This window comes from Condylura cristata, unplaced genomic scaffold, assembly GCF_000260355.1.
Source record: "Condylura cristata isolate star-nosed mole 26May11 unplaced genomic scaffold, ConCri1.0 scaffold00017, whole genome shotgun sequence".
NCBI classification, from domain to species: domain Eukaryota; kingdom Metazoa; phylum Chordata; class Mammalia; order Eulipotyphla; family Talpidae; genus Condylura; species Condylura cristata.
Genome location: NW_004567118.1, coordinates 6,023,313 through 6,049,090, shown reverse-complemented (window position 1 = coordinate 6,049,090; position 25,778 = coordinate 6,023,313). Strand labels below are relative to the sequence as shown.

Here is a 25,778-nt window from a genome sequence, read left to right as displayed (position 1 = left end):
GGTGCCTGCTAAGAGATGATGCCCTTCACGAGGTGATACCCCTCCTGCCCACTCGGGCCAGCGAGCCAGGTGGGGGCTGCAGCAGGTTTGCCGGCCTTTTGGGTAGTTACTGTAAGGCCAGACACTTGCTCTTTAGAACCAGGCTGCTGCTGAAGGCGCTGCCTTCTCTGCAGCTGCTTCTGCTGCCTGCACTGATTGCTTCCCCAGATGCCCCAGTGACGTGAGAGTCGGAGTCAGTGCTGACACTTTATTGGGGGCAGGAGCTGGCACGATGAGCGCTCTGAGGTGGCGGCAGCAAGGCGCCTGGTCTTCCCCACTCCTCATTCTGGTACCGGGAAGATGGGGCCGCTTTTCATTTCTTGATCCTTCTGGTCGGAGCCGGTTCTGCGTGGGGCCGCAGCCAGGGAGGCTGTGGGGGTGCAGCGGCTCCGGCCCCCTTCTTTGCCTGGACAGTGCTCTGCTGACCCCTGGAAGCCAGAGTGCATGGTTTCTTGGTGGTAGAGGAGGCTTGTGGCAGAGGGGCAGGCTTAGGCCGCGACCCTTCCCCGTGCCTGGGAGGGACAGGGGGGCTGCTGTCCCCAGCCGGGGGCTCGCTGGGCAGCAGGGGGAGGTCCGTGAGCACGGGCCGCGTCTCCAGCCTCAGAAGGTGCTCCGCCAGGGCTGCCCGCTGCCTGTGCTCCTTGTGCCTGTTCATCTCTTGCTCCAGCTCCTCGAGGAAGCCTGTGGGGCCAGGGGTGTGGGCGGTGAGTGAGCACGGGGCTCACGGGAAGGAGCCTAACCTGGGGCAGGGAAGGAGACACCTGTGTGCCCAGACAGGCCTGGCCCTGGCCCTCCGTTGGCTCACATCGGGATCTAGGCTTCCTGAAGGCCCTGCCAGCCCCGCCTCCCCCAGCCCTCACAGGGTAAGGTGAGTTCTGGGGAGGCCGCAAGGCTTGGGAAACAGGGTCACCTCGCTCTGAGCAGAATGGCCCACTCAGCTCCGGGAACTCATCCTCATCATCTGGGGCTGTATCCTCCTCGTCCGAGGTCCAGCGCTCCAGCACAGGCTGAAGGTCCAGGTCCAGGAGCAGGGGCAGGGCTTCTGTCACCCGTTCCCTGCAGGGAGCAAAAGCTGTGGCTGCCAGGAGGGCACCCCTGGGCAGGGAGCCCCAGCACCCACACCCAGGGTAGTGCTCACAACTGGGACATGGGTCTGCGGTCAGCTCCGAGGGGCTATGGGCTGTGCCATGTGGAGCTGCGGGAGGGGAAAAGGCACCAGCTTGGACTGGGGAGCGGGGAGGGTGCCATGGACGGGGGCCTCTGGTTTGCTGCTGAAAGGGAGACCCCCTGGGCTTAGCAGGGGAGCTCAGTTGTCTGCCGCTTCTTCCCACTCTCCCTCCTCACCTGTAGCCCTCCTGGTTGGTGCAGCTGTTTCCAGCCAAGTTGAGGATGAGAAGGCTCTCAGGGAACTCATCTGCACACGCCAGAGCAGGGGACAGGGCATCAGACCCTCTTCCAGCCCCAAGCCGCTCCGCACAGCCCCCAGGCCACTGGAGGGGGTGCTGTGATGCAAGCCCAGGAGGGGTAGAGGACACTTACTCTACTGGCCAGGGCCAGCCCTTCCTTACCCAGTTTCAGTGTTTCGATCAGGTTCTCAGAAAGGTCCAGAAACTGAAGGTGTGGGAGGTCATGGAGGTTTTCCACTTGCCTGATTTGGTTTCCTGCCAGAGACAGGAAGCTGCGGGGAAAGGCGGGGCAGAGAGACAGAGCTGAACCACGGAGCGGCTGCTAGCTGCGCCCCTGGCTAGGCAACTGGATGACCGGTGGGGACACGTGACCCTGTGGGGTGAGGAAGCGAGCAGCCATGCCTGGAGAGGTCTGAGCCCGTTCTTCGGGGTGTCCCTAGGTACCTCCCAGCCTACACTTGCGCCGGCTACCACATACCGCAAGGAGGGGATACAGGCCAGGTTCTCAATTCGCTGAATCTTGTTCTGCAGAAAGGAACCAAGGTGGGGGTTCAGCTGGTGGGGCCCTTGAAAGGATACAGAGTCCCCAGACCAGCTGGAGACCTGGCCCTGTGGGAGCCACCACCCCACTCCTTAAAATGGCTGTCGCTACCCTGGAGTGATCTGCTTTCTCCAGGCGGCTGAGTGTAAACTTGGAGTTGAGGAGGTGACCTGAGGGAACCAGGGGTGGCAGGGCAATGGAAGAGGCCTCGGTGGGCCCGTACACATGGAGGGAATGATGAACATGTATCATTTGAATCTGTAAAGTTTCTGTGGGAAAAGGTTCAGGGAACTATGTACGTTAAGACAGTTGGCTGGTTATATATGAAGCGGCCTTCACAGTACTGAAGGGTGCAGAGCAATCAACTATTTCCACATTCTCCTTCTCAAAACAGGAAATGAGCTCATCTATAAGACAGGAGAGATTTATGGCCCTCCCTGGTGGCACAAGGGATTAAAGCACAACACTAGGAAGCTAGCTGCTTCAGCACCAGCTCGATACCTGCCAGGGAGCTGACCCACAGGGCTCAGACCTCTCCTGACCTGCCCACTCTCCCCTCAGTGTATTTTGGCAGTCTGCCTGTTCTGCTCCCCTCTGTCTCTGGTGAATCCTCTCACTGCCCCTGTACCTCTGGCCTGTTCTGTATGCATAAATAAATCGATCATTAAAAAAAAAAAGATTTAGAGTAGACACAAGAACAACTTGTAGTTCAAGAGCAATGTCTGACCAAAAACAGTGACTGAAGGCCATGCTCAAGATTCAGAATTTGTGATTCATCTGGGGATGGGCCAGGGAATGGGCAACATGACCTGGTTGGCTCCATTCAGGTAAGACAGATTTGGCCCACAGCGGGAGGAAGGGCAGGGGGCAAGAGTTACCGCTTGCAGATAGAGACTGTGAAGATTCTGGAGGCCTTCTAGGTTCCTGATAGTGGTAATCCCCTCCCGGTCCAGGCGGACAGTCTGCAGTTCAGCAAGGGTGTGAAACCTGAGAGAACAGCAAGTGGGACAACAGTTCTAACAGTTCTTTTTAAAACTTTTTTAAAGATTTATTTTTTTAAAGCTTATTTATGCATATAGAACTGGGGTACAGGCCAGAGGTGCAGAGGGGTAAGAGAATTCTTCAGAGACAGAGTGGGGAGCAGAACAGGCAGACTGACGAAGCACACTGCTGAGGGGAGCAGGGGGAGTGTCAGGAGAGGCCTGCTGCGCCATGTGGGTCAGCTCCAGGGCCAAGGATCAAACTTGCACTGAAGTGCTGCAGCCAGCTGGCAGTGCTGCATCCTAACCTTTTGCACCACCAGGGAGGGCCTCTAACAGCACTAAGAGACCAATTCTGTGGTCTCTTGGCAGGGGACATGGGCACAAGGGTGGCTACATTGCTCTTGCTCATGTGTCAGGAACCCCTTGACTCAAGTGAAAAATCACTTGTTCCACCCACTCATTAATTCCTCAACATTTACTGAGTGGTATCCAGGCTGCAACTCGATTGACCTGGAGACCTGGATTTCTGTCAATAACATCGGGAGGGTCAGAGAGAGGGGAGTTAAGGGCACTTGAACTGGGAAACTGAGGGAAACCAGCTTATGGTTCCTGGAGACGCAGAGGTTCTGGAAGCTTTCCTCAGATGCTGGAAGATGGGGCTGGGGCAGAGTTGAGACAATCTTTGCAGGGAGATCTTTACTCATTTCCTTTCTGAGTGTCCATGGAGGGAAAAATCACTTGTTCCACCCATTCGTTAATTCCACGACATTCACTGAGTGCATACTAGAGGCAAATTACAGAGTCCCTGCCCATCATTACTAGGGAAGCAGGCAGATCATCTCTGATACGTGGACAACAGAGAATAGTACAGCAAATGAAGGGAGTGTCTCGGCTGTGCACTGACTCCAGAGTAGAGGGATCAGACAATGCACTCTGGAGGAGGTGACAGATGAGTAGGAGTTAAAACAGGAAGGTGCAGGGAAGGCATTTCAAGCAGAAACAATAGTATGTGCTAATTCAGTCTTATTTGAACCAAATGGGCCAAGAATCCCTTGGGCTTGATAAAATGTAGATTCTGATCAGTAAGTCTAGTTGTGGGGACCAAGACTCTTGATTTCTATGCCCACTCACTATCCTCGATGAGGCAGCTATCTCTTCTTAACAAAGTCCTGAGTAATCCCCCTGCCCCTCCCCATACTGTTGCCAAAAGGTCCTTTAAAAAAATTATTTATGCATACAAGAGTTGTATGATTCAGGTGATGCTGCTGCTGCTGCCCCCAGCCTCGGCCCCAGCCCCATTCTGAGTAGTAAGGTGCTAAGGTGTGAATATGGGGTGTTAGAGGAGTTGCACACTTGTGGAGAGTGGCAAGAAATAAGCAGGAAAAGGCACCAGAGAGATCAGCTCATGGAAAGGCATGAATTCAAGGAAGTGTCTATTAGGGAGTTCCTGGTCATGCTTGTCATTTAAAAGGCCCTTTGGTGGGCTTCTCTGGTGGCACAGGGGTAAAAGACACAGCATATGGCTCAGTTGACCTCTCCTGTCTCACCCACTGCTCTCCTCAGCAGTGTATTTCAGTAGATCTGCCTGTTTCTGCTCCCCACTCTGTCTCTGGGGAATCCTCTTACCCCTACCCTCACACCTATGGCATACTTACCCCAGTTTTTGTATGCACAAATAAAATTTTTTTTTTTTTTTTTAAGATTTATTTATTTATTCATACAGAACTGGGGTACAGGCCAGAGGCTCAGGGGCGGTGAGAGGCTTCACCAGAGACAGAGTGGGGAGCAGAACAGGCAGATCGACGAAGTACACTGCTGAGGGGAGCAGCGGGCGGGTCAGGAGAGGTCTGGCTCGCCATGTGGTCTCCTCCGGGGCAGGCGGCAGGCGGGAATCGAACTCATGCGTAAGTGGCTTCAGATTCTCAGTGCTGTGCTTTAACCCGCTGCGCCACCAGGGAGGGCCCACAAATAAAATTTTTAAAGGACCTTTTGGCAACAGTATGGGGAGGGGCAGGGGGTTACTCAGGACTTTGTTAAGAAGAGATAACTGCCTCATCGAGGATAGTGAGTGGGCATAGTGAAAATGAATGATTTTTAAGGTAGGAAAATCAGTTGAACATTGCCACTGGTTGCATGTGTGGCATGAGTAAAGAAAGGGACAAGATCAGGTCACAAGTCAGTACGGTTCATGGGGCTGGTCATCCTGGGTGTTTCAATCCTCCAGCTCAGCCCTCTCCCTCCCATTCATCCCCAACTCCTGAACTCACATCTTCTCTGACAAAGTCTCATCCTCAGGGAAGGCTAAGTTCCGCTTAGTGATGAGGGCTTCAGTAATGCACACGCCTTCTTCCTCTGGACCCTGGGCAAGCTTAGCTGTGAAAAGATGAGTTGTTACATTTCCTTATTTTTGGATGCCTGCCCCCACTATTATCCATCTGTTCTACCCACCATTCCACTTCCCTGCTCACCTCCAGGCATGATATAAAGTTGCTGGCCTGGAACGAAGGATTGTAGGACTGGAACGAAGTCCAGCGGCCTGGACAACCCCTGGGAACGACACAATGGTTTGAGGAGGGAGAAACTAGGACACTTGGGGGACAAGGCAAAGGGATTGAGTCAGAGCAAATCACTAGGGTGGGACCGAAGACAAAAGTAAATGGAGGTGGACGGCCGGGAGCTGGGGGGGGGGGTTGAAGAGGTTTGCTGGCAGCACACCGGGGAGCTGGGGTAGATGGTGATAGCGGAAGGGGAGAAAAGAGCAGTTCCCAGGAGTCTAGAGTCGTTGCTAGGAGACCAGACGCCGAGTGGGACGTTGAGGAAGGCGGGCTCACAGTTGACGAGCTCAGCGCATGCGGACTACTGCGCCTGTGGATGGCTCCGCCCACCGCTTCCGGGTCTGGAATCCCCACAATCCTCAGCTCCTTCCGCCTAGCTCGGCCCCCGTCGGTGCTTCCGGTGGCGATGGCTGCGGCCGTGGTTGGGATGCTGCGAGGGGGTCTCCTGCCCCAGGCGGGTAAGGAGCAGCCCAGAGTCCTCACGGAGCGTCCGGCCCGTGCTCTCTAGTGCCCACCTCCTCTCCTCCGCGACTGATTTTCTCCCGGAGTCTCTGACTCCAGTTTCCGGTGACCCTTGCCCCCTGCTAGATCCCCCGCTTCCTTCTAGTTTCCTGTGACTCCAGTACTAACCGCAACACGTCAGCAACAACCACACTTCCCTACGCGCCCGTCGCCTCGCCTTTGGGTTTCTGTAACGTGCCACCACGTTCTCTTGTTCGCCTCCAGAATTTTCCTTGTTCGGACCACTCTGTCCCGACCTTGGCCCTTCTTAAGGTCTCAGCCTAAATGCCACCTCGTCAAGCCTTCCTTCTTGGCTTGCTAAAAAGCGGGTTTCCCCTGTTAAAATTCCCATTATGGCCTATCACAGTCAATTTGCATTCGTTTACTTGTTGTCTCTAAACTGTAAGGGCAGAACCTTGTTTTATTAGCATAGCCAGCAGGTGGCCTGGTGCCTGGCATTAGTAGCCAAGCAGCACGTAATATAGGCCAGCACAGTGATAAATACTTCACGTTATTATCTCATTTAAATCCTAACGTCTTCTATGAAGAAAACACATTGTCATCCCCTTTTAATGGGGTTGAAGATGAAGAAACTCATATTTACACCATTGAGTGACTGGTCCAGGTTATAACCAGTAAGTAACAGAAGAGAGATTGACACCTGGGCCATCTGATTCAAAGCCTGTATGTTTAACTTGAATTTTATTTTCGCTGGTGATGAAAGCTCTTACCCAGCAATTCTCCATGCTTTCTGTTAGAGCCACCTTCCAGTTGAACCTTTCCTGGAGATCCCGTCTCAGTCTTGCAAAGGTCATTAAAGGGGGAAACTAATGTGGACTCTTTGTCAAGGATGAAGGGGTCACTTGGGCTCAGGCTTTGGAGCATGCCTTCTCTTCTGAGGGGGTGCCTTTCAACTTGTAAACATGAAGAGTGGCTGGTAGAGAAACTTGTCTGGGGGATTGTGAAAGCAATGTCATTTTTTTTTCCTTGTTTGCTTCATGTCATGGGAGACAGCTTTGGAGTAGTGGTTTTTAAGCTGTAGCATGAATCAGCATCACCTGGAGGGCTTGTTAAAACACTGTTGGCTGGATTCCACTCGAGAGCTGATTCAGTAGGTCTAAGGTGGGCCCTGAGAATTTGTTTGTTTTTTTTTTTTTTTTAGATTTGTGTGTGTGTCTACAAGAGCTGGGTTGCAGTGGAGTGGGGAGATGTGAGAGGATTCACCAAAGATAGAGTGGGAAGCAGAACAGGCAGATCTACTGGAATATTGCTGAGGGGAACAATGGGCAGGATAGGTGAGGTCTGCTGTGCCATGTGGGTCACCTCCTGGCCAGGGGTCAAACTCATGCTTCAGTGGCATCAGACAGCTTCATAGTGTTGTGCGTTAACCTGTTGCGCCACCAGGGAGGGCCTGAGAATTTTATTTTTACAAGGTCCAGGTGATGCTATGTTGCCATTTTGGGAGTGGGAGAGTGGTGCATACTTTGGGAACCAATGGTATTGACCAGGGTGTGGCAGGTTATGAGAGGACTGGTCACCATGTTTTAAATAAAGTTTTATTAGAATGCAACCACATCTGTTTGCTTACATATTATCTTCCAACATTCATGATGCAGTGGCAGAGTTGAGTAATAGTGACAGAGACCATATGGCTGTCAAACTTAAAATAGTTACTATGGTGCTTTTAAGAAAAAGTTTATTCAGTGCTCTTTCCTTTTTCAAATATGTTCAAAATACTTCCCTCCTCATCTTCCCCCTTCCACCCCCATCTTTACACATAAAAAAGCACTGGGAAAATGGCAGCCTGAAAGCATTAACCACTTATCTGAGGCTATGCATTAAAAGAGAAGGGAAGTTTTGGGAATCCAGAATTTCTGGTTGGCAGTTTCTTCTCCCACACTGTACCGAGTCTAGCTCTGTGAGTTATGGTTGCCTTTGCCCAGAGGGCGGGCTTTTACTCCACCTGGGGCAGATTAAGCCATCTCACTGAACTGCCATTTCTTCCCCCTCTGCTCCTAGGCTGGCTACCCACCATCCAGACCATCCGCCATGGCTCCAAGGCCGTTACCCGCCACCGTCGTGTGATGCACTTTGAGCGGCAGAAACTGATGGCTTTGACTGAGTACATCCCCCCCAAACCTGCTGTCAGCCCAAGTTGCCTCCCATCTCCTCCCAAGCCTCCTCAGGAGGTAAGAGGAGACCGCGCATGTCACCTGGCTGGGGTGGGTAGGTGCGAGTGATTCTATGGCCTTGGTGAAGTTGGGCTCCGCTCACTGTCATCCACATCATTCCTTGAGTCCCATGGGCCAGACACTAAAATGAAATTTACACTTGGTTCTGCATTGGCCTGTTGGGCTCTGGATTTGATGGGCCTCCTGAATTTCCTTCACACTTTAGTTGTCTCCAAAAATATGTGTGTAAAAGCTATGCAAGCAGGTGGGGGAGAGTAGTTCCACTCTCCTGCTTGGAAACACTTGAAGCAGCCACATTCTCCTAAGAGAAACAACTAGAGATTTTTCTTTCCTTAAAAAAATGAACAGAAAGGGCCTCCCTGGTGGCATAAGGAGTCAAGTCTCAGCACTATGAAGCTAGCCGCAGCCACTGCAGCAGGAGTTCGATCCCTGGCCAGGGAGCTGACCCACATGGCACAGCAGACATCTCCTGTCGTGCCCACTGCTCCCCTCAGCAGTGTATTTCAGTCAGTCTGCCTGTTCTGCTCCCCACTCTCTGGTGAATCTTTTCACCCATCTCCCCCACACCTCTGGCCTCTACCCCAGTTCTGTATGCATAAATAAATATTTTTAAAAAATCTCTTCATTGGTTGTGGAGGTCTGTGAGTATATCCTCAGGTCTATAAGTTCTCAACTTTGAGAAACACTATCTGAAGAAAATACCTCTACTTATCCCCAAAAGAGTTATCTTAGATGTGTAGTTGCTAAAATAATTCAATTAACAGAGGGACCATTGAAGTAGTTTTGACAACTATAATTTTGACAGTTGACAATTAGGTTGACTGGGCCAGACTGCTGACCAGTGCTGAGGGCCGTGCATTCTCAGGCTTGGAACAGGCTGCTGAGGAATGTGAAGGCCTGAAGTGCAAGGTGGTGATGACACTAAATGTAGCGGCCCAATTCTTCCTGTACCCTAACCTCCCAAATTTGGGTGTCACTGGAAGCCCCAGCATCTGTTCCTGAGGGAGGAAGAGATGGATGCGGGGAGGAGAGGCAGCTTACGTCCCCTTGGTCGTCTCTTCCTGGGGCTTCAGGACACAGGCCTCATCCGGCTCCTCCGGCGGGAAATAGAAGCAGTTTTCCGAGACTACCGAATGATTGCTGTCTGCCAGAACGTGGCTCTGAGTGCGGAGGACAAGCTGCTTATCCGGCACCAGCTGCGGAAACACAAGATCTTGATGAAGGTCTACCCCAACCAGGTAGGGGGCCCTTTGGGTGTGTTCCCCAGCAGCTCAGATCACAGCCTCACCCCGGGATCTGGTGTTTCCCTCACCCCGCTGGGGACAGCCTCTAGCCTGGTGTCGCATCTGGATGAGAGCCGAGGAGACCCTGGCTTGCAGCATCGGCCTGATGCAGCCTGTGAGTTAGGTTTATGGCTCTTTCTCCCCAGCACACCCTTCCTTCCTGTCTTTCCAGGTCCTGAAGCCCTTCCTGGAAGACTCCAAGTACCAAAACCTGCTGCCTCTTTTTGTGGGGCACAACCTGCTACTGGTCAGTGAAGAGCCCAAGGTCAAGGAGATGGTGCGAATCTTGAAGAGCGTGCCCTTCCTGCCACTGCTAGGTGAGCAAGCACCAATGTAGCCTGTGGGTGCTGGTGGTCCTGCAGCCATGTGGCGCCACCCACCGGCTAGGCTGAGTGGGTAAAACCAGGGCCGTCCTCTGCCGACGGGCCCGAGACCTCTTGTCCAAGACCGCCTTTGTTGGCTCACTTGCGCACTGTGGGGAGACCAGAGGAGGTAGAGAGGGCTCTGTGGGGACAGGCGCTTCAGACACCCCAAGTCTAGTAGTGAGATAGACGACTGCACAGACAAAATACTTAAAACAAGTAGGCCAAGTAAAGGGGGAACAGTGAGCAGTGTTGCCCAGACTCCTGATGTTAAGAATCCCCAGAGATCTGAGCATGAGGGGAGCGTGTGTGCACACAGAGGGAGAGACCTCCCTCTCTCTCCATTGTTCAAGATCGTTCAGGAAACTGACTAGTGGGGAGGAGGCCAGGTGGCTATATTATGAAAGGGTTTTGTGGTGGGCATTCATCTCGGGGGACGGGGAGCCAGACTCCTGGGTCGGCTGGGAGATGAGCAATGGGCCACAGCCCCAGGGCGGGAACGTTGTTCTGAAAGGAGAAAGGCCCCACCGACCTGTGTTGTTCCAGGTGGCTGCGTCGACGACACCATCCTCAGCCGGCAGGGCTTCATCAGCTACTCCAAGCTTCCGAGCCTGGTCCTGGCGCAGGCGGAGCTGGTGGGCGGGCTCACCCGCCTCATGGCCCAGACCCACTCCCTGCTTCAGAACCAGCCCCTCCGCCTGACCGCCCTGTTGGAGCAGTACGTCAGACAGCAGCCCGAGGGGACCTCCACGCAGCCAGCCGGTGGGCGGCCAGACGCCCCCAGCCCTGCTCCGGACTCATAGCCAGCCTCGTGTACCCAGCTTGTCCCACTGGCTGCTGTCCTCGGGACTGGGAGAACGGCGGGGAGCGCATCCGTTACCTGGCTTTCCCCACAGATCCCGCACACCCGAGGTCCCGTTTCAGAGTGGAAGCTTTAGTCACTGTGTCCCGAGGCTTCCCAGCATGGGACCTGATAGGAGAAAAGTCTTTCGCTCTCCACGTCCAAGGCAGAGAAGCTGAACGGAGCAGGCCTCTCTCCTCGAGGCCGCCGTCCTTGCTGCCCGCCTCCCCGCCCCTCCCAGCGCACCGCCCTGCCCCGGAGCCCAGCCGAGTTGTTGCGTTAGGTGGCATCTGTTGAGAGCCCATTGCACCATTCTCTGGCTTCCTCTTTGGTGTATTCCTTTATTTCTTACCATGTCACCCCCATTTCAAGAGAGGCCCCTAAGGGGTGGAGGAGTTTAAACCGGCCCAGGAGCCGGTTTAAACCAGGAGCCATCAGTGAGTGGCAGAACAAGGACTTGAGCCAGCTCTCTGCTCCGACTGGGCTGCCGCGCTAGAGCCGCCTCGGTGGGGTCCCAGGTGTGTGTGGATGTCCTCTGCCCTCGGGCGTGTCCTGTGGTGGGACGCCTCCTGGGAATACACTTTTGATTAAAAAATGCAGTTTACTTCCCGTTTTGTTATGTCCATGTTTTGCTCTCATGGTTGTCCTGCTTCCCTTCCTAGACCTGCCTCCTCACACCCTGTTACCTCCCTGCTCCTGCTCCCACATTGCATCTCTTACCTGTTTGTCCAGTGGGAGGCAGGTGACCGCTCACACTCCTCAGCAGGTTCTGAGCACAAAGCTGGGGGGAAACCAGGGTCTGAATTAGTGAGGGGAACTGGGGACCTGGAGTAGAAGCTTCTGCCAAGCCTCAGGGAACCAAAAGTTCTTAATGAAGGGGACAAGGTACTCGACTGTCCTTGACGGGAGCACGTTCTGGATGGACTCGGGGTGACGTGAGGAGGGTGATATTGAACATTCCTCCTGAGCTTGGCGCAGCGCCACCGCATCCGGAGTCCTGGGCAGGCATGGTCTGAAGCGACTTCTGTGGCCTGGTCCAGGATCAACTTCCCACAGTGCCCAGCTCTGTGCCATACGCCCAGGGATGCACAATCAATATGAAGTGATTTAAAAGGCCCTTGAGGTTCCTGGATGCCAGGACTGGTCTGGCCAGTGCTGCCCACTATTCTCCCTGACTCCCAGAACTCCTCCATTTGCTAACAAGACTCCCCTGGGGCGGCAGCAGCAGAGCTAAGGTTCTGAGTGGGACACAGGTGTCTCCTGGGACACAGAAGACCCTTAGGGAAAACCAAAGCCTGTGTGGTGATGTGGTTAGGGGGAGAGAGCCCCTTCACTTCTGGGGTGCAGGAAGAACCTGATTTGCATCCTTTACCTGCTGGTGGTGCCTGAGGCCCCCCCATTAAAAACCTGGCTTCTTGTTCCAAAAGTGGCTTCACAGCACTTAATGCTGGCAGTGTGTTCACATTTGAGTTTTAGACCTTCCCGAAGCACTGGTTCTTAATTAGAATTGAGGAGCTGAACATGGTACATCAGCGAGGGGAGGAGGGGGCGTGCTCAGAAAGGAGGGGGGACCCATTGATTGTCTCATCACATAGGTGCTGCCAGTTCCACGGGTCCTGATCTGGGGCACTGGGGCCCTAAAGGCAGCTCGTGCGGGGCCCCCTAGCTGGTCCCCCCCAGCCTTCACTTCCCTGCTGACTGTGCTCTTGGCACTGTCCGTTGTGGTTCCAGAGGGGCAGCTATCCCTTTGCTGCCTGATACCTTTGCTGGCTGCAAATTTTGCAATCTATTTTCAGATGTAAAATGAGAGGGGGGTTAACGAGGAAACGGCCTGCGTACTAACGGGTCAAGGCCACACTCGCCTCAGTAAACCCTCGACACTGCTGACCTGAAGCCAGCAGCTCTCCAGTTCTCTGTGATCTATCTGGAACTGCGCCCAGTCGAGACTGCGCCCCCAATCCTGGGCCACCTCTGCCAGAGGAAGTCCGTTCAGCCCTGAGTCCTCCCGGGAGCAGGGGGGCAGAGCTGAGCGGCCGCCCGAGATCTTGGCGGGAGGAGGGGCGGAGGAGGGGGAGGTAGGGAGATCCGGCTGGAGGGGAGGCTCCGACTCTCCTTCCTTCCTGGTTCCTACAGCAGCTGCTGCCACTGCTCAGCTCCGTGAGAGCGAGCAGGCGACTCGGAGACGGTGACTCAGAGGCAGAGCGGCGCGGGCCAAGGAGCACTGGCGTCCACGGGCCCTGGGGTAAGGGGGCCGCGCTCGCATCAGCTGACTGCCCCGGAGGGCTTCTCCCACCTGAAGCTGGTGGGTCTGCGCCTCGGGGACCCGGCGGGAATGGAGGTAGAGCGGGGACACCCACCTGGCTCACCTCGACCCTGCATCCCTCTACTGACAGCCTCCCCCCCAGCCGCAAGCAGTGAGGAGCCAGGGTCCTGGGGGGCCAGAAAGGGCACAGAGGCATCCAAACACCCGAAGAGTTTGGGAACTTTCAATGGCTGAATGCAGGAGTTCCCCGTTCCTGCCTCAGTCAGCCTCTTGCTGCATGGGCCCCTCAGCCCCGCTCTCCCGACCACCCCTGCCTGGTACTGCACGGCTCTCGGTGGCACGCTCCTGTCACTTCCTGGCCTCAGTGCCTCAGGTGCCTGCTGGCTCTTGAAGAGCTGAGCCGTCTCCCCAGCCTCGGGCCAGCCTCGCCCCTCTGGTCCCCTCCCCCATCTCACACATGCAGCCTCATGCATTATTGATCTCCCCGTGGAGCCAGCATGGCCCGGGCTGGTGCCAGGGGTGCCTATGGGCACTGCTGCGGGGCCTGTGCGGACCTGGGCATGTTCTTGGCCATGTCCCCTCCCGCCCACAGGGTCGCCATCAGCGCAGCCCCCTACTCTGGGCGGGTGGGCCATTGCAGGAACCCCAAGAACTGGGATTGTGGAAGGGGGTGGCAGGTCTCTGGGAGGGGGACGGATTAAGGCTCCAAGATGGGACTTCTAGGGGGAATCTTTGATGGGAGGAGGCCTAGGACAAAAGGGGGGGCGCCTTAGGCCTCAGTTTCCCCATGCAGGAAACGGGAATCCCAGAACTAGAGGATACGGACTCCAGTTGGTAGAGTTGGGATGCAAGGGCAGATGGGGGGGGGGCTGCAGGAAGACTGTGGCAGAGTCAAGGTGGACCCCAGGCATGGGGGTGGGGTGCAGGGGTCCTGAAGGAAGCACTGGACTGAAGCATTGCTTGCCCAGAATTCCTCTGTCCTTTTTGGGAGCCTCTTCCTTCGCTGCCCTAGTCACCCCCAGGGAACCCTTCAGAGAAAGCACCAAGTGTTTCCTGGAGCCCAAGAATGTGTGCCCAAGGTGGGGCTGGGCGGGCTTTTCGCAGTTTGCTCTGAGCACCAGGCTGCCTGCCGCACGCCTCTCCGAGCAGTGGCTGCAGCCGCCGCTGGCTGTGGGCAGGGAGACCCGCCCGGGTGGGCAGGGACAGGCCCCGGAGGGGCTGGCAGGCGAGTGGATGCGTTGGTGCACTCTCCTCGCAGAGGGGGCAGGGGCAGAGCTGGTGCTGCCAGGGTCTGTGCTAATGGGGTCTTTCTCTTGCCTCCAGGGCCCCTGAGGACCAGGTGACGTCCTTCCCCTTCCACTCTGTTCTGCGTCCTCAGCAGGGAGTGGCCACTCCCTTCTCCATGGACTTTCAGCAGAGGGACCCTCCCTCCCTGGCCGAGAGCACTCAGCCTGTAAAACTCAGCAGTGCCCAGCAGGTCTGGGGGGGGCAGACAGTGAGGGGGTGCTAGCATGGCCGGGGAGAGGCAGATGCGGCCTCACCAGCCACTCCCTGCCTGTCCTGGGCTGCAGGCCTCCGAGCTCTGGGAGGTGGTGGAGGAACCCCGCAGCAGGCCGGGGACCGAAGGTGTCATGCCGGAGCGGCAGGAAGGCCACCTGCTCAAGAAGAGGAAGTGGCCCCTGAAGGGCTGGCACAAGGTAGGCGGGTGGGGCAGAGGGAGGGGCCAGGTGCCAGGGCTGGGTGGGGGCGTGGGGCAGTGCTGGGCAGAGCAGGCTGCTGAGGAGAAAAACCCTTCTCTGTGGTTGCTCTCTCCCTCTGCCCTTTCCTCTTGACTGCCCATGACGCCCCAGAGATACTTTGTGCTCGAGGATGGAATCCTTCACTATGCCACTACTCGGCAAGACGTGAGTCAGGGCCCGGCGGGGCTGTGGGAGGAGTCTGGCCCCAGCATGTCTTGGATGGGCCGGGGGCTTCCAAATTGAAACGGGCCAGAGTAGGGTCTGACCCCTGGCACAGCACTGGAGGGGGAGGGCCTCAAGCAAGCGACTGCCCTGGGCTTCAGCACGCAGTCTCTAAGATGGGGGGCGGGCTCACCCATGTAACGGCATCATCTCCCTAAGGGCTCTCGGGACAGTGCCTGACACAGAGTAAGTGCCCAAGCAATGGGAACTCATTCAGCCTTGTCCTTGTCCTGTTCCCGTCTCTGTCCGGTCCCCAAGCTGGCAACAAGGAACGCCAGGCCTCGGACTGAAGAGGGCGCTTCCTTCCTCAGCCCTGCCATTCCTGAGGCTGGGCAAGCTTGCCTTTCTCTGCCTCCTTGTTGGAGGTTCTGTGCCCAGGAGGGTGGCAGAGGCCATGCTGATCCTGTGATTTAGCCCAGAGTGGCCTCAGGAAGATGCTGGCTGTGACCCTAAGGGCCTAAAACCACCTTCCTGACACCCACTAATCCTCTACCCCAGATCACCAAGGGGAAGCTTCATGGCTCCATCGATGTCCGACTGTCTGTCATGTCCATCAACAAAAAGGCCCAGCGCATTGACCTTGACACCGAAGACAACATCTACCACCTCAAGGTGACATTTCTGGGAACAGGTGGTGGCTTAGCCCTAGCCTGGCAGAGGCTCAGGGCACAGAGGTCTGCAGAGCCCAGGTTCTGATAAGCGAGTTGCCATTGTGGACAGTGACCCTGCGAACGCCTCTGTGAACAGGCACAGGGCTGGGGGCTGACTCTTGGGGAAGCTGAGTTCTGTCTCCCTACCAGGGGCTTGGCATGACCTGGCACTCTGGGAGAGACTGCGCTTGCCTGGGCACCAGAGCCCCAACTTCTAGCTCCCGGAAGGCTGTCTGACCCTATGTGTGTCTCGCCCCCCTCCATCTCCTCTGCAGATCAAATCCCAGGACCTGTTCCAGAGCTGGGTGGCCCAGCTGCGCGCTCACCGCCTGGCCCAGCGCCTGGACATGCCCCGAGGCCCACCGCCCAGCTCCACTCACCGGAAGGCAAGAGGGGCCTGGGGGGGGCGCTGACATGGGACTGGGGTGGTGGAGTGAGGGAACTGTGAAGCAAGTGGGGGCAGGCACCATCCTTGCCCTGGACCTCCCACAGGTTCCTGGTGCCCAGCTTCTAGGAGCAGGGGGCACCTCGGCTCTACCTGGCGTTGGGGCTCGAGAGAAGGTGTCTTCCTGGCTGAGGGACAGTGACGGGCTGGATCGCTGCTCTCATGGTGAGCCCCCATAGTGCCTCTGTGGCTGGGCCCACGCTGCTGCGTCCAGGGCCAGCCGCAGTCACCAGGAACAGTGTTGCCTCGACCCCACCTCTGAGCCCCAGACGGCTTCTGCCCTAGAGGACCAGGTGTGCTCGCGCCTTTGTTGGGGAGCCCCAGTCTAACGGAGCACAGTGGGACAGTGGGACTTCTGCCCTCGGCACACAGACACAGACACAGACACAGGGCCGGGACTCAGGCGGGGAGACTCTGCCCGCCGGTGCAGGGAAGGGGTGTGCTGTGACTGGCTCCTCGTGTGGGGCGCGGTGATACTGGCCCTGGAGAGGGCAGGGGTGGCCTGGAGACTGCGACTGGGGGGCAGCTGCCCCCCGCGAGCCAGACAAGGTTGGGAACTGCGTGTCTTGGGGGTTGGGGGGAGGAAGTGTCAGGATCTCTGTGGCTGATGGGTCAAGTCTTTGGAGGAGCAAGGGAAGCTGAAGAACAGAATCTGGGGTGCCCGGTGAGTGCTGGGAGAGGGCCGTCTCCTTCTCCCCACAGAGCTCTCCGAGTGCCAGGGGAAGCTCCAGGAACTCCACAGACTGCTCCAGAGCCTGGAGTCTCTGCACCGCATCCCCTCCGCCCCCGTCATCCCCACACACCAGGTGAGGCCCCGGGGGAGCGGGCCCTGCGTCCTCTCAGCTTGCTGCCTTCCTCCCCATCAAGGCCCTTCCCTGGGTGGCCACACGGCCGCCCTGGCCCTGCCTCTCCACCTGCAGCCGCCTCGGTTGCCTTCCTGCCCCTCAGGAGCTGCCTTCCTCCCGTGCCCACGCCCTGCCCGGCGGCCGCGTCCGTCTCCACCCTCCCTGGCCATCGGCGCCTCTCCCAGCTCCGCTGGGTGCTGTTTCCTCACTCCCCCACCCTGACTTGCCAGGCCTCAGTGACAACCGAGAGGCCCAAGAAGGGGAAACGGACCAGCCGCATGTGGTGCACACAGAGCTTTGCCAAGGACGACAGCATCGGGCGGGTGAGCGGGCGTGGACGGGGCTGGGTGGGGCGCCCAGGCAGCCGCCATCCCCTTCATCCCGCCTCTTCACAGGTCGGGCGTCTCCACGGCTCTGTTCCGAACCTGTCTCGCTACCTGGAGTCCCGGGACCCCTCGGGCCCCCGGGGGCTGCCCCCTCCAGACTATGCCCACTTGCAGCGCAGTTTCTGGGCCCTGGCGCAGAAGGGTGAGTGCGCTGAGGGTGCCATGAGGAGGGCGGGGAGGGGAGAGGGTGAGGAGAGTGACCGCCTGGCCCTGCCACCACAGTGCACAGCTCCCTCAGCAGCGTCCTGGCCGCACTCACCGCTGAACGGGACCGACTGAGGGACCTGCACCAGGGCACTGAGCTGCCAAGGATGGGGGTGAGGCTTGGGGACAGGGTGGCTGGCGGGAGGAGAGGGCTTGAGGATGTGGACCGCGGGTCTGGGGGTGCCGGCAGGTCTGGGTCTGGGCCGGTGAGAGGAGCATGGCGGGCGAGGACTTCACCCCGCTGGTGCCCTGTCCCCTGCCTGCTCCCTGCAGGTCTCTGAGGCCTCGGCCAGCTCCAGGCGCCTCCACTCGCTGTCCGCCTCCTCGGACACCACTGCAGACTCCTTCAGCTCCCTCAACCCGGAGGAGGTAGGAGCAGGGCGGGCTGTGGGCACCATTTCTCCTGGGTCTCGTCCCCAGGTGAGCAGGCAAGGTTGGTTTTCAGACCCGGCATGAGCTGAGCACAGTCTGAGCTCCAGTCCCTGTCTCAGCCCGTCAGCAGAGGCCCGTCCTGGTCATTCCCTAAGTGTGCAGGACTTTCCCTTTTAACTCAGAGTCCTGTGAGTCCAGGCCACAGGAGGGGAGCTGTGGGGCCTGACCTGTGTCCTGTCCACAGCAAGAAGCTCTGTACATGAAGGGGCGGGAGCTGACCCCACAGCTGTCCCAGAGCAGCATCCTGTCTCTCGCCGACTCCCACACAGAGTTCTTTGACGCCTGCGAGGTTCTACTGTCTGCCAGTTCTTCTGAGAATGAGGTGAGAGAGGAGGGAAGCTGGCTGGGAGGGGAGGGACCCTGAGAATATAGGGGTGATGTCCAGAGGACTGGAATCTGTAGATTCTCAGATCCTTTCCACTGCCTTAGCCATGAGCTCTAGGGACATGTCCGGACCTGGGCGTGGCCTGCCCAGAAATCCCTCCCAGGGACCCTTCTTCCTGTTTGACATGCTTCACCCAAAGGGCCGGGGGAGCCTCCTGAGATTGTTGCCTCAGCTCCATGCCCATTCTCTTCCTAGGACCTCTTTTTAGCCTCAGCACTCACCCTCAGACTGAGTCACAGTAACCCCCAACTTCCTTCTGTGTCTCACTAAGTCCCTGAGCTCCCCCACACCACATCCTGAGGTCAGGCCCTCGCCCTCCCCACCTCATGATGCCAAGTGCCCCAGGGCAGTGCCTTCGGGCTCAGACTCCCCAAATACATTCTCTTCCCCTTCCCACCAAAGGGCTGGCTGGGCAGAGTCTTGACAGGCCTTGGGCACTGCCCGTGCCCAGGGGGAGGCCTAGTCTGCCCGGCCTGCCATCTGTTCCGGCCCAGGGCTCCGAAGAGGAAGAGTCATGCGCCAGTGAAATAACCACCAGCCTGTCTGAGGAGGTGCTGGACCTCCGGGGAGCCGAGCGCTGTCAGAAAGGTGCCAGCCAGGGTGCGGGGGTAATGGGGAGACTAGGTGGGCGCAGGAACTAGGTGGGTCCCTGGCCCAGGCCTCTGGGAAGGCATCCCTTATTATGATCGTTGGGCTAATATGGCTTTGGATGCTGTTTCCAGAGGTGACCCCAGGAGGTTGTGAATGTTCCAGAGCTGGGGGGTGGGAGTTGGGGCCCAGGCCCTTGGGCTAGCCAAAAAGGCTCTCAGAGGCCTCGTAGGCAGGAAAAGCCCACTTTGCCACTTTTTAGCAGTATGGCGTCAGACATGTCATTGACTTCTTAGAGCTTGTTTTCCCATCTGTAAAATGGGTTGACTAATATGCATTCTGACATGGGGTTCTGCATTTATGAAAGGGAGCAGAGGTAAAGGGGCACTCAGAAAGGGCTTCTGGGGTACAGGGTTGTGGCAGTGAGAACTATCCCCCGAATGCTCCTCAGCCCCATGGCCCTGGGAGCTCAACAAGAGTCAGACCCCAGGCCCTCCGTGGTGGCGCAAAGGGTTAGAGCTCAGCACGGCAAGCGAGCCACAGCTGCCTGAGTGCGAGTTTGATTCCCGCCCTGGAGCTGACCCACATGGCGCAGGCCTCTCCTGTCTCGCCCGCTGCTCCCCTCAGCAGTGTATTTCGCAATCTGCCTGCTCTGCTCCCTGCTCTGTCTCTGGTGAAGCCTCTCACCACCCCTGCACCTCTGGCCTGCACCCCAGTTCTGTGTGCATAAATAATCTTAAAAAACAAAAAAAAAGTCAGACCCCAGCCACCCCGCCCCACGTGAGCAGAGGCCGGGCTGGGAATGAGCGTACCCAGGAGCGCCTCTGGAAGTGGAAGCCCAGACGGGGCTGGCCCCGGCCTGCTGTCTGGATGCTGGTGCCCAGAGGGGGTGATGTGCTGGGCCCTAGGGGGGTGTGTTCCAGGGAGAGCAGCAGGGCCAGCCCGCCGCAGCTGCCTGCCAGCAGCCAGTGGCCCTGGGGCTGACGTGAGCCTGTGGAATATCCTGCGGAACAACATCGGCAAGGACCTGTCGAAGGTGTCGATGCCCGTGCAGCTCAACGAGCCACTCAACACCCTGCAGCGACTCTGCGAGGAGCTGGAATACAGCAGCCTCCTGGACCAGGCCAGCCGCATCGCGGACCCCTGCGAGCGCATGGTACCCCACCCAGCCCAGGCTGCCCCACCCCGCCCCCCGAGGCCCCGTCCCCCAGAAAACCCCGTTGGGCTCCTCCTTGCCACCAAGTTAAGTTCCACCCCGGTGCCAGTCCTTGCTGGCAGTGGGGTCGCGGCCCCTTCTTCGGCCCTGGTCCCTGAACCCCAGGACAGGCTCGGCCCTCCCCCCCGCAGGTGTACATCGCCGCCTTCGCCGTCTCGGCCTACTCCTCCACTTACCACCGGGCCGGCTGCAAGCCCTTCAACCCTGTGCTGGGGGAGACCTACGAGTGTGAGCGGCCTGACCGGGGCTTCCGCTTCATCAGCGAGCAGGTGGGCACGGGGCCGGGGCACCTGGTGCTGGGAGAGCACCAGCCGCTGGCTCAGGCCAAGCACCATGCCAGGGCGGGGCAGGGAGAGGGCTCTGCTCGAGAGCGCCCCGCTCGGTGTGGGAGGTGGGCCTAAAACAGCTGCTGGTCCTGCCGTGGAGCTGGGGTCAGGGGGCTGGGGGGTCATTCTTCCCCCTGGGGAGGCCAGCTCAGGGCGTGACCTTGAGCTCCAGGGATAAACTGGAGTCCACCGCCTGGGAGGATGGGATGTTCCAGTGTGTGGAAAGTCAGAGCTGGGGCTGGAAGGCAGACAGGGCCAGGCCCCGAGGGCCTGCGGGTGCGTTTTGTTTGTTATTAAATCCTAAAGACAGTGGGGAGTCCCTGGGGAGTGGCCTGCTCAGGGGTGATTTCATCAGGGACCCTCAGTCCACGGGTGTGCGCCCTTGGGAGCCCTGTGCACCAGCTCCAGAAGGGCTTGTGAGGATGGGGGGTGTTGCATTCCAGAGCTATTTATGTGTTGCCCTTGACGGGACTCAGTGGCCAACAGGGGGTGTCTTTCGGAGCAAGGGGTAGGGAGATGCCTGGGATGGCCTCGAGTTTCACACAGGGGGATTTGGTGGGTCACAGCAATGCCACTCAGCCAGGGGAGAGTAGATGAGGCAGGGGACTGAATTAGGGAGACTTGACGTCCACGTGGGCTCGCAGGCCTGAGTTCCTGGGAGAGCCTGGGGCCAGCTCGATGGCAGCTAAGTCACAGAGTGCCTCAGAGTGGCCCCAGGAGGGCGCCAGGTGAGGAGGGCGGACTTAGGGCGGGAGTGGAGTGAGCGGCTTCCGGGAGGAGGTTTCAGACAAAGGCTGGGGCAGAGCTGGCTCACAGTGGGTGTAGCGTGGAAGTGGAAAATTAGATAACATAGGAAATGGTGCCTATTATTTCTAAAAGTTTTACCATGAGGGAGAGAAGGTGGCAGTGGGCAGGGGGTGAGGCAGGGGACAGAGTGGAGGTGATTGTGGGATTAGACTTGAAGGTTTCTGGAGATGGCGCTAGAAGCCCGCGCAGCACAGGGCTGACAACAGCACTGTGCGGTGGCCAAGGGGCACCTGCAGGTTGGTGGCGCACAGGTGCACATCGGGCAAGGAAAGGCTTACTCTTCTGTAAGAAGGAAGGAACAGGAGAGAGTTCTATTTGGAGAGAAAGAAGGTGTGGGGGGATGGAAGGCGTAGGGGTTGGGGGAGGCCCTGCATTTGTGAGGAAGTGTAAGGGGCTGCTGGCTCCTGGTTGTGAATTGAGGGGCTGGCTTAGCCCTGCCCCTGGGGGTGGAGTGACCCTGTGGGTGCTGTCTGGGTGTCTAGGCCCGGTGGGATGGCGCCTAAGCAAGGAGCCAGGCCGCAGGGAGAGGCCGGTGCTGAGGACCTTGGCCAGCGGGGGCAGCGGGTGTGGAGGGTACGTCTGAGGGGTGACGGAGCAGTCTCCTGGGACGGAATGGGGCAGAAGCCCCGGGGACTGACGGGCCGAGTCAACGCTGGTACCGAAGGAGCTGTGGGCTATGGAGTTCAAGGTCCAGGTGTGGAGCAGCTCCCAGGAGGACGGGTCTCCCAGGGGTGCTGCAGGGTGGGACAGCTTTGCCAGGAGAAGCAGGTGGGGGAGCACCCTCAGGGGAGGGCTGGCTCTCAGGCACCCTGGGGGGGTATGTAGGGGGGTGCTGTTTGTGGGGCACCCTCAGGGGAGGGCTGGCTCTCAGGCACCCTGGGGGGGTATGTAGGGGGGTGCTGGCTCTCAGGCACCCTCAGGGGAGGGCTGGCTCTCAGGCACCCTGGGGGGGTATGTAGGGGGGTGCTGGCTCTCAGGCACCCTCAGGGGAGGGCTGGCTCTCAAGCACCCTGGGGGGGTATGTAGGGGGGTGCTGGCTCTCAGGCAGGGCTAGGTGGAGAGGGGGAGGTGGGGGCCTTGGAGGACAAGAGGATGATGGAATTGGGTGGAGGCCAAGGATGAGAGACCTGGAACTAACTGTCTTCTGGGTCACAGGGGATTGGGGGGAGGGTAAGGGACCCTGGGGACCTGGGGTCAGGAGGCGGCCTCAGGGCCTTAGGAGACCTTTGCTTATCCAGGTCTCCCACCACCCCCCCATCTCGGCATGTCACGCGGAGTCTGAGAACTTCGTCTTCTGGCAAGGTGAGGGGGGCCATGGGACTGGGGGTGAAGGGGGTTGCTGAAGAATTCTGTTCTTATCTTGGGCTATCCCCCAACCCAACCGCAGACATGAAATGGAAGAACAAGTTCTGGGGCAAATCCCTGGAGATTGTGCCGGTGGGGACCGTCAATGTCAGCCTGCCCAGGTGAGTGGGTGGGCAGCCAGGCCCTGCCCACAGGCCGCCTGCCAGGTGGGGGTGGGAAGGGGCAGGGAGAGGAAGGAAGGGCTGGCGCCTGGCACTGCTGGGGAGGGCAGCGTCTGTGCATTTACACCTGTATTTACAGCACTGGGCAATAAAGAACTGTGAGAAGTCTTAGAGCTGTCGAGCTGGAAGGGCTCACGGAGATCAGCTGATTCAGTGGTTTTCACACTTTTAGGGCCATGATTCACAGTAAGAAATGCATTTGAGATTTGAAGCACACACACACCCCTACACTGATTTCAGAACAGTGGGCTCAAGCCACACTTGAAACATCCTCATCGAGCTTGTTACACCCAGAGCAGAGGGCCTTACCCGCCACAGTCCCCCGCTTGCCGGAGCCTGGTGGGTATGGGGAGTCCCTGACTTCAGGGCCACAGGTCTGTCTGGAGTCTCGGCGCTGCCACTTCATAGCTATGCAGACAGCAAAAAGGCGGCCGCCTCCGAGGCTCCCGTCTGTTCTTCAGTGAAATAAGAGTAGTAAGTAGGCGTGCGGAGGACGCAGACTGTACATGTGCACAGCCCCACCCCCACCCGGGCACCGCACCCCAGGGCAGGGCCTGGCTGCGGGGCGTCCCCATGTATCCTGCTGCGGCAGACACGCTCCCTGGCCCTGGTGGCCCCCTCCCAGGCTGGCCTGCTGCCCTCCCTTGCCTCTCCAGGTTTGGGGACCACTTTGAGTGGAACAAGGTGACGTCCTGCATCCACAATATCCTGAGCGGCCAGCGCTGGATTGAACACTACGGAGAGGTGCTCATCCGGAACACGCAGGACAGCTCCTGCCACTGCAAGATCACCTTCTGCAAGGTGGGCGCAGCCCGCCCCTGCCCACCTGCCCAGCAGCTGGCCCTGGGGACGGAGCTGGGACACCCCCCTGAGCCCCTGCCCTCTAACGCCAGGCCAAGTACTGGAGCTCCAACATCCATGAGGTGCAGGGCGCCGTGTTCAGCCGGAGCGGCCGCGTCCTCCACCGGCTCTTTGGGAAGTGGCACGAGGGGCTGTACCGGGGGCCCCCACCTGGTGGTCAGTGCATCTGGAAACCCAGTAAGTGGGGAGGTAGAGAGGACTGGGCAGGGCTGCAGGCAGGTGTGGTGCCATCCACCTGCCTCAGCCCCTGGCCCTCCCCCAGACTCAATGCCCCCAGACCACGAACGAAACTTCGGCTTCACTCAGTTTGCCCTGGAGCTGAACGAGCTGACGTCGGAGCTGAAACACTCTCTGCCTTCCACGGACACGCGGCTGCGGCCCGACCAAAGGTCAGTGCAGGAGAGCGGTGCCTGCGCCGCTAGGCCCCTCCCTGCCCCACGCGGGCTTCCCGGTAGAACCGGGACGGAGTCTGGGGGCAGAGCTGGGCAGGAAACGGGCCTTGGGGGCCTCGAAGGGGGCAGTCCCATGCAGCAGCCTGGATGCCTAGGTATCTGGAGGAGGGGAACATACAGGCCGCTGAGGCCCAGAAGAGAAGGATCGAGCAGCTCCAGCGAGACAGGCGCAAAGTGATGGAGGAGAACAACATCGTTCACCAGGCCCGCTTCTTCAGGTGCTCTGCCGTCCTCCCGGGTCCTGCCCTGCAGCCCTTCCCTCCTCGAGTGTGGGGGGGCAGCGCCTTGGGGCCCTCGGCCTCGACTGTGGATGTCACCTGCCCTTCCACCCCCTCTTCCTGCAGGCGGCAGACAGACAGCAGTGGGAAGCAGTGGTGGGTGACCAATAACACGTACTGGCGGCTGCGGGCCGAGCCGGGCTACGGGAACCTGGATGGAGCTGTGCTCTGGTAGCCCTGGCCCCGGGGCAGGGGGCTCCGCTCCTCCCTCCTGCCTCCGCCCCCCACGGACACATGGACGAGGCCAGGCTCCCCACTCACTGTCCTGGATGCTGAGGGGGCAGCCCCGGTTCTCATCTTCTCCCCTCTGCTGGCCAGAGGGGCTGCATCTCAGCCTATTGCCACCCCATGTTTGGGGTGCAAAGCAGAATCTGTGCTCCCCCAGTCTCGTTGCCCCAGATAATCGGCATGTAAGACCCGTCTTGCTGTCTTTCCTTTACCCCCGTGCACTTGGGGGAGATGCCAGTCTCTCCGTGATCTGTTCCCCATTTCAGTGCCTTCCTAGGACACAGGGGACTCCTCGATGCTCCCCAGTCTCCCTCTGCCCAGGGCTCTGGCCCCGGCTGTGAGGTTGGATGCATGAAAGAGAGGAGACAGCCTGTGTTTTCTCTCCCTGCCACCCGTGCCCACCTCCAGCGTCTCCCCGGGCCCCGGCCCCAGCGAGCCTCCCTCTGCTCAGCTCCTGGCAGCTCTCCCATCTGGCCGGTCCCCTCCCCTGACTGCAAAACAGCCTGCAGCTTCCAGCTCCTTCCTTGGTCCTCAAGTGGTTTCCTTCAGACTCAGCTCATCGAATCCCCCCAGAGCCGACAAGTCTTCTCCAAGAAGTGGGGAGCAGACTGGACAGATGGGGCGCCTGGCCTCAGACCCACTGGGGGTGCGTGAGCACAAGTGAGGGTGTGTCTGCGTCGGTGCGCATGTGTGAGTGTTGAGTGTGCGCCCGTGTGCTGCTCGCAGGCGAGCGGATCCCTGGTGTGGCCCGGATGACCCAGCTGGGTGTCCGCCACCATTGCTGCTCATTCTCGCACAGTCTGCCTCTGATGAAGGTGAACTGCTATGACATTCCAAGCTCCAATAAAGACTGTCCAGAATGTTGGCCTGAGTGTGTTCACTTAAAAACACACAGGCTTGGGCCCTCCCTGGTGGCGCAGCGGGTTAAAGCACAGCACTGAGAAGTTAAAGCTACATCAGCATGAGTTCGATCCCCGCCCCAGAGCTGACCCACATGGCGAGGCAGACCTCTCCTGACCCGCCCGCTGCTCCCCTCAGCAGTGTACTTTGTCAGTAGGCCTGTTCTGCTCCCCGCTCTGTCTCTGGTGAATCCTTTCACTGTCCCTGCACCTGTACCCCAGCTCTGTATGCATAAATAATCTTAAAAAACAAAAAAAAACACAGGCTTAAGTTCAGTGAAGACCTGTTGGTGCCCTCGCACAGCCTGAAAATTAGGTTGTCT

The 25,778-nt window shown here is 58.5% G+C and overlaps 3 protein-coding genes across 5 annotated transcripts; 2 read left to right on the top strand and 1 right to left on the bottom strand.

Annotated features, from left to right (window-relative positions):
• Nucleotides 1-232: 232 nt before the first annotated feature.
• On the bottom strand, nucleotides 233-5,805 carry LRRC46 (leucine rich repeat containing 46). Its single transcript, XM_004684989.2, has 9 exons — nucleotides 5,685-5,805; nucleotides 5,438-5,516; nucleotides 5,237-5,342; nucleotides 2,865-2,973; nucleotides 1,924-1,970; nucleotides 1,608-1,717; nucleotides 1,384-1,453; nucleotides 950-1,095; nucleotides 233-720 (listed from the first exon to the last, which is right to left on the bottom strand). Exons 2-9 carry the CDS (start codon nucleotides 5,445-5,447, stop codon nucleotides 353-355), a joined length of 966 nt encoding a protein of 321 aa, XP_004685046.1. The 5' UTR covers nucleotides 5,448-5,516; nucleotides 5,685-5,805; the 3' UTR covers nucleotides 233-352.
• A 113-nt stretch (nucleotides 5,806-5,918) lies between these two features.
• MRPL10 (mitochondrial ribosomal protein L10) lies at nucleotides 5,919-11,307 on the top strand. Of its 3 annotated transcripts, none has more exons than XM_004684988.2 (5): nucleotides 5,919-5,982; nucleotides 8,045-8,214; nucleotides 9,291-9,455; nucleotides 9,673-9,817; nucleotides 10,409-11,307. In XM_004684988.2, the coding sequence occupies exons 1-5, from the start codon at nucleotides 5,931-5,933 to the stop codon at nucleotides 10,663-10,665; spliced, it is 789 nt and encodes a 262-aa protein (XP_004685045.1). In that variant the 5' UTR covers nucleotides 5,919-5,930; the 3' UTR covers nucleotides 10,666-11,307. The 3 variants fall into 3 exon arrangements, with proteins under 3 accessions (XP_004685045.1, XP_012581454.1, XP_012581453.1); XM_012726000.1 differs by lacking the exon at nucleotides 5,919-5,982 and adding an exon at nucleotides 6,642-6,660; XM_012725999.1 differs by lacking the exon at nucleotides 5,919-5,982 and adding an exon at nucleotides 7,076-7,147.
• A 1,474-nt stretch (nucleotides 11,308-12,781) lies between these two features.
• On the top strand, nucleotides 12,782-25,407 carry OSBPL7 (oxysterol binding protein-like 7). The gene is made up of 23 exons (XM_004684279.2): nucleotides 12,782-12,945; nucleotides 14,290-14,443; nucleotides 14,538-14,663; nucleotides 14,817-14,870; nucleotides 15,426-15,539; nucleotides 15,853-15,963; nucleotides 16,070-16,187; nucleotides 16,725-16,828; nucleotides 17,098-17,190; nucleotides 17,263-17,395; nucleotides 17,476-17,570; nucleotides 17,731-17,826; nucleotides 18,074-18,211; nucleotides 18,769-18,862; nucleotides 19,771-20,018; nucleotides 20,210-20,347; nucleotides 22,450-22,513; nucleotides 22,599-22,677; nucleotides 23,394-23,538; nucleotides 23,631-23,775; nucleotides 23,861-23,987; nucleotides 24,146-24,268; nucleotides 24,395-25,407. The coding sequence occupies exons 2-23, from the start codon at nucleotides 14,369-14,371 to the stop codon at nucleotides 24,501-24,503; spliced, it is 2,529 nt and encodes an 842-aa protein (XP_004684336.1). The 5' UTR covers nucleotides 12,782-12,945; nucleotides 14,290-14,368; the 3' UTR covers nucleotides 24,504-25,407.
• Nucleotides 25,408-25,778: the final 371 nt, after the last annotated feature.